Here is a 7,500-nt window from a genome sequence, read left to right on the forward strand (position 1 = left end):
TGCGGGTTTGATGTCGTGCTAGACCCTTGCTGGAATTGGTGTAAGATTATTGAGTACATGAACGCATGCAGGCATGCATCGTCATGTAGTAGTCACGACATATGCAAGGTTGGTGTATTAGATCAAAAGCAAATATCACTTAAACATTACAAATAACAGAATAGAAACTAGTTGTAGCAGAACCAACCATCAAGAGAGTAAAACTGTACAGTGTTCCACTGAGGAACAAGCTTTTTAATAAACCAGGACTCCAGGATCGTCAATAGTTTGCTACTCGGTGCCCGTCCCAATATTTCAAAATCTTTGTATTATATGATGTTTGTATTTATTGGCGTGTTGTCTGATGTTGGAATATTCAGGATTAGCAAGTTTGTTACCAGTTCGATAGCTAACTCCCTTATGGCAATCAATTCTGACCCTTAGTAACCTCTGTGTGGATCTCACGTAGGTCCATAGATTAAATCTAGGGCAATTAAACAAGTATACAACACATGAGGTCATCAAAGGGTCAAGTTTATCCTTGAATTTAAACAAACTACCAAAACTAAGTGAATCTGTCGGGATGATAATAAATCTGATAGCTGGTATATAATTATATATGAGTTTTCTTAGTGCACCATAGAAATTTGTGTCATGGATGAAAGGTACATTTGCATAAAATGGAAGCCTATATAGGCACAGTAGGTAAGGAGGCTTTTGGAATGAACACGTTATTAAAGATTTTAAAAACATACTACCTGTGAAAAAGTGTAGTAGGAAAATAATTGCTTTTGACTTCCTTCCTTCCTTTCTCTCTCGATGGTTGGTTCTGCTACAACTAGTTTTAATTCTGGTAGTTATAATGTATTATGTCTTTTATTTGTATTTTAGCGCTTTTAATGCTCACTTTATTGTTTTTTTGTCTTTACAGATTGAGAATGAAACCTTTGCGGTTTGAAACGTCACAATAAATGTATCTTAAGGACCACCTGAGACGTACTTCCTCCTACAACAGTCTTGTATTGATCTAGTTACTAGTAACCACCATATCTTAGAATGTTATATATATATTATATATATATAATATATAATATATATATATAGAGAGAGAGAGAGAGAGAGAGAGAGAGAGAGAGAGAGAGAATATATATATATATACTATATATAATATATCATATATATATATATGGTGTATACATTGATCGTTGCATCGTCATTTCATAGGAGCCACACCCTAATTGAATGAAGGAGGCCTAATGCTGAAATAGATATGCTGAAATAAATATATATCTGTACCTACAAGCATGCTCATGGGTACTTCTTATCTGTTGACACACCTACTGAAATATCGCAAAAAGCATATGGCATGCAAAAGAACACCAAGAACGGATTATCAGAATTGAATACAAACACACGAATACAAACAATGAACGCATCATATATATATATATATATATATATATATATATTATAATATAATATATATATATATATATACATATATATACAGAGGGTGGAAACTCCTTAGTCAGTAAATTCCATTACTAACTTAAAAGACAAGAACAAAAATAAACAAAAAGTCATCAGCGGAGAATGATGAAAGCATGCTTCGGGCGCTCGCCAAGCAAAACGTTTTAAAACGTTTTGGCTATCCATGACGTCACTTATTGCCGAAGCCCCACATGACATGTGTCCCAGACTTACCTTGAAACTGATAAATTCTCTTAAACACAGATTTTGTTGCCACCCTGTAATTCAGATTTTTTTTGTCACCCTGGGTTTTCTTTTGTCATACTGTAATTCAATAGTTTTTTCGTCACTGCAATTATGTCACCCTGTAATTAAAAACCAGTTTTTTTTATGCTGTAATTCAGATTTTTTTTGACACCCTGTAATTCAGATAGGGTTTTTTTTTCTTTGTCACTCTACAGTTCAGATATGTTTTTTGTCACTGCAATTCAGACGTTTTTTGTCACCCTGTAATTCAGTATTTTTTTCACCCTACAATTCAGATATAGCTTTTTTCCATCCCCCTGTAACTTAGATAGATTGTTGTCAACCTTTAATTCAGATATACCTTTTTTGTCCCCCTGTAATTCAGGTTTTTCCACCTGCAATTTAGATAGATAGTTTTTTTGTCACCCCTTGATTCAGATTTTCCCAGCAGTAATTCAGACAGTTTTTTCGGGGCGATCATGACAGACTGTTTCAAGGGAAATATTATTCTCGATTTGCCTGATCTCCCTCTCTCGCGTTCAGCAACAACTACTGTGCCATTAATAATAGTTTCAGAGTAATAGTTTCAGAGTGCACATCAAGCATATATTCCGATACTATAAATTACGCCATTCGGTTTGCTTCCCAAGAGAGCCAGGATCGATATTAATATTAAACTGCTGGCTCACTCACTAAAAATAAACAGTGTTAGTGCTGTTGTTATCGTCACTCGTTCAAATCTCATCAAAGCAAAACGACATATAACATCTAGTCAGAAACAACCTTAATATTACTAACTACAACAAAAACAAAAATAACAGACTTAGTGTGAAACAGGATTTATCATGACTATTGTTATCATAACAATTCCTTTGATTTCTGAGTGTGAACAACAGTAACAATAATAATAATAATAATAATAATAATAATAATAATAATAATAATAATAATAATAATTAAATGTTTTGAAGCCACGTGTTGCTAGGGAGGGATATTAAAAAAATAAGTAATAAAAGAACCAGCACCATTACCAATAAAAATCATTAGTAACAATTACCAGGTAATTTACTTTATTTTTGCTTCATGCCGCATTAGTTAGCCAAATGTTCTGTAGTGTGGGGGGAGGGGGGGGCGGCGGGTAGTGGGGGAAGCAACCTCCACAGAAAGAAGGAAAAGGGAAAATCCAAAGACAAACAAACAACCTTAACTAATGACATTAAACAATAATTCACTTTACCTCCAACATCACTGTTTCTCCGCGAGTTTTTTCCATCACAATTGTTTTCTAGAAATAGAGAATGGGTTTTGTTTGTATGATTATGGTAAAGTTTAATTAAGGAAGTAAAAATTAACGTCAACGTAACTCACTAAGCTTAAAATGAACTCACGTACTTTGCATCCAGTTTTGTGTTCCCAGTAATTGTGGTGAACACTTCTGGAATCCTGAATTCATGTCTGGAAATTTTCTCCACTCTTCAAAATGCTTTTAGGGTAAATTTGGGAAGATTTTTTTCTTATTGGAAGGGCACGTATAAATAGTATATACAAAATGCAATCAAATATTTGAGACCCAGAAAGCCATTTCATTGCGGACCAGAGCATTAGCGGCACAAACTCGTCTCGTTTTAATGTAGCACAATAATTGTCACCAAGATTTCGCTGGGAGGGAAAATCGCCACCCGACCCTGATTATATAGCTACCTGACGACGGGTGTGGCCTCACCTGTCCCAAAAATTCTTTTGCCTACCCAACCTCGCCTCCCATACCAAGCTACAAACACGCACCAGAGAAAACCGTAACAGATCCTCGAACATTTCACGAAACCTGGCATCAGAACTCAGTCAGGGACGCCTCGTAAAAATCGATGAATTCAACAGCTGTCGTGTTCGTCTCCCCTCCCCCACAACCCCCCTTCGATATTGATGCTGTGTGGATTATCCGAATAATAACGCTGACATCAAATAACGAAAGACTTTGGGGAGACTTTCAGAGACTTTTCCCCACTTTTTACCTTTGGTGTTTTTCTCTCTCTCTCACTCTCTCTCCAGCTACGTCCTCACGGCACACGTTACCCTCCCGAACTGAGTCAGAGATTCTTCAGATCCGAACGTCGAGACGTAACCACACCTACGGAAAGCGGCCATTTTGAGGCGTTCCACCAATCACGTTCCACCTCCTGTAATCCTCTGGCCCCTCCCAACCTATGAAAACCCCTATGTGGAATGTAAACATGGGAAGAAGTCCATATAAGGAAAATAAGATGGCGGCGACTTTCAAGATTGAAGAAGAACGAACCCATGACTACACAAGAGTATAAACGCACTTGGTTATGACGCAGTGATAGTAAATATATATATATATATATAGTATATATATATATATATATATATGATAGATATTATATATATATATATATATATATAGTATAGATAGATATATATATATATAGTATATATATATATATATATATATATATATATATATATATATATATACTATATATATAGATATAAATATATATACTATATATATTATATATATATATATATATATATATATATATATAGATATATATATATATATAAAAGATATATAGATATAATATCATATATATATGTATATATATATATTAATATATATATATATATATATATATATATATATATATATATATCTATATATATATGATAGATATAGAGATATATATATATAGATATATATATATATATATATTAGTATATATATATGTTATCTATATAGATCATATCTATTTAGGAAATATATAAAGATATATAGATATTATATATATATATATATTAGATATATAGATAGATATAGATAGATATATAAGATAAAGATAAATATAGATATAGATATATATATTATATAATATAATAAAATTAATAATTATTATATTATATAATTAGAAACTATTATATATATATTTATATTATATATATTAATATATAATATATATAAAATTTTATATATTATATAATATAATAAAAATATATAAATTATTATATATAAATATATATTTTTATATATATATATCTAAAATATCTATATTTATATATATAGTATATATAGATATTATATAATATATGATATATTATATATATATATATATATATATCTTATAAACAACTTTTATCATTGTTTTCTCTTGTATGAGTCGTTTGGTAATGGCAGGAAGGCGCCAGGTATTCCAATACCGATTTTGTTTTCAACAATATTTTTTGTTAATAAGGGGCTTTATGCGTCTGTGGGTTGGTCACCCATCCTTCTATTAACCAGACATCGTTTGCTTCGCTTATCGTACTGAAAAGTATAGCGACCCATGTTTTGCATCTAATAAAAAAATGTGATCTCTGCCGTCATCATTTTCTAGAAACACTACCTTAGAGCGAATAAGCTCAATGTTATTTATGCTATATGTTTCCAATATCATGCAACATATAACTACCTGATATCAAATTCACTATTAATGGTAACTCATCCAACCAGGGGAAGGACTCGAATCTATAATGCACTAAGTCAATCTTGTCCCAACCCCTTACCCCCCCAGTGAAAGTGAATTCCCTATAAATGAACATTATTCCTGGCTAAATATTTGACAGCAGCAAAATGGCATGTGTAAAATGATAAAAAGGTTATCACCACACACACACATATATATATGACATATATGTAGAATCTACTAGTCATTTTACTAGATACATATATAATTATGTTATATATATATGTATATACTGTATGTGCATAGAATATATATATATATATAATACATACGATACATATAGGTATACATACTATACATATATGATATATTAAAAAAAAAGATATATATATATATATGATATATATATATATAATATATATATATATATATATATATATATATAACACGAGGTTGCATGTGGTGAACAACGAGACGATGATTTTAATTGAAACTAAAAACAGAGAAAAAAGTTAAAACTCCCTCACTGAAAGTTATCAAATGATATTCACAGTATATATTAATTTGACGTCATCTTGCATATCAGTATAAAACATACACAAAATTCTGTTCGAGAATTCTCCACCATATTTACTCCAAAAAAAAAAATGCAGAGTTAGCACTAAAGGAAAATAGAGTTAAGACTACACAGAAATATATGCATAAAAATAATTTAGAAAGGTTCACGTGTATAAGGCATACGGATGAGAACATAAATCACCAGCAAGACGACTTGTATTAATAATTTCAATGGGCAGATGAGTATGTATACCTATGTATGTGTATAAACACATTGCGGTATATAGTGCGACCTGTACTCATACATGTCGGGGGGAAACGGCTTTACACACACACACGCACACACATATATATATATATGTGTGTTTGTTTGTTTGTGTATATATGTATATGTATGGTGTATTAATCTGTATAAAATATATACACACCTATATATATATATATATATATATATATATATATATATATATATATATATATATGTGTTTGTGTATATAGATGTATATATTTAGTATATAATTTTTATAATATATATATATATATATATATATATATATATATATATATATATATATATACACGCGTGTGTGTCTGTGTGGTTTATTAAGCTGTATGAATGTTTCATTAAACTGTCCTCACATTGATACTCAAAACCCATAAAATTAATATAAAATATCTTCTTTCTGCGTTTCTCTGAAACCACTCCTAAGAGAGATAGGTAATATATATAAATAAATATATATATATATATATATATATATATATATATATACATATACAATATATATATATGTGTGTGTGTCTAAATATATATGTATATGATATATGTACCTCAAACACTTTTACGTTGAAATAATCTCCGGTCACTTCCTAATCACAATACTTCACGTAGCTCACACAGTGGCAGCCTACCCCTTAAAAGCAATAGTAATTATTACAACGATCTGTTTTCCATTGCACCATTTTTCTAATCTTACATTTTTGTAACATCAGTTCGTGCTCAAAATGTGTAACTGCAGTAATGTAAACTGTTTAAAACACACATATATAATATATACATACATACATATAAAATATATATATATATATATATATATATATCATATATATATATATATATATATATACTCATAATCAGATACTAAATGTCATGCCAATTACACGACAATTCTATAAACGCTAAAGTAATGGCAAAGTACTCACTATTGTTTAGTCTTCAATAAGGAATATATAGAGAGAAGATAAGAGTTAGCACCTCACGCAATACAGTTTTAAGTTTCCCGCGAGACGGAGAGACAGCGTGCGTTCACTGCAAGAGGTTATTTGTTACTGAGACTGAGGCTGAAGCCGCTGAGCGATGCAGCCAAGCCACCACCTACCTAATCGCTGAGTGACCCTGAGTGGTACTGCCAGCCAAGCTACCGGGAGGTTGCAGGCAGACCAGGCTCCAAGCGCAGCTACAAGCCAAGATATAAACAATGTCGTGAATACCCCTCCCCCTTTTATTTGAGAAAGACGGTTGCCAATCGTTAAAAGAACTTAGTGGTTTAGCAACTTGCGCTAACCAACACTCAGACTTTTCCTTATTTATATTTATCTCTTCACTCATCTTCGACTATCGTTACATCATCTGACTGATCAAGTCCAAGACGCGGATTCGAATCCGGGACTTACCGTGAGAAGTAGTTCCAGATCCTTTAAAAGAAAGAGAAAAAAAAATAATTAAGATTTAGTTAGGGGTCCAGAACCCTTGTTTTACAATAATTCAGGATTAGGAGTTAGTTCT

The 7,500-nt window shown here is 31.5% G+C and overlaps 1 protein-coding gene across 7 annotated transcripts in view; it reads right to left on the reverse strand.

Moving 5' to 3' along the window:
• The window catches only part of LOC135201835 (uncharacterized), an 18,764-nt gene extending 11,469 nt beyond the window's left edge, over nt 1-7,295 (reverse strand). The window contains exons 1-2 of one of the 7 annotated variants that reach the window (XM_064231116.1): nt 7,094-7,112; nt 2,933-2,980 (exon numbers count right to left, since the gene is read on the reverse strand). In XM_064231116.1, coding sequence (XP_064087186.1) covers nt 2,933-2,968 — 36 coding nt within the window. In that variant the 5' untranslated portion in view covers nt 2,969-2,980; nt 7,094-7,112. Of the gene's footprint in view, nt 1-2,932; nt 2,981-3,087; nt 3,621-3,707; nt 4,016-6,917; nt 7,066-7,093 lie in introns of those variants that run through there. The other 6 variants (XM_064231113.1, XM_064231114.1, XM_064231115.1 and 3 more) reach the window with 6 other exon arrangements.
• Nucleotides 7,296-7,500: the final 205 nt, after the last annotated feature.

This window comes from Macrobrachium nipponense, chromosome 28, assembly GCF_015104395.2.
Source record: "Macrobrachium nipponense isolate FS-2020 chromosome 28, ASM1510439v2, whole genome shotgun sequence".
In the NCBI taxonomy this organism is placed as follows: Eukaryota; Metazoa; Arthropoda; class Malacostraca; order Decapoda; family Palaemonidae; genus Macrobrachium; species Macrobrachium nipponense.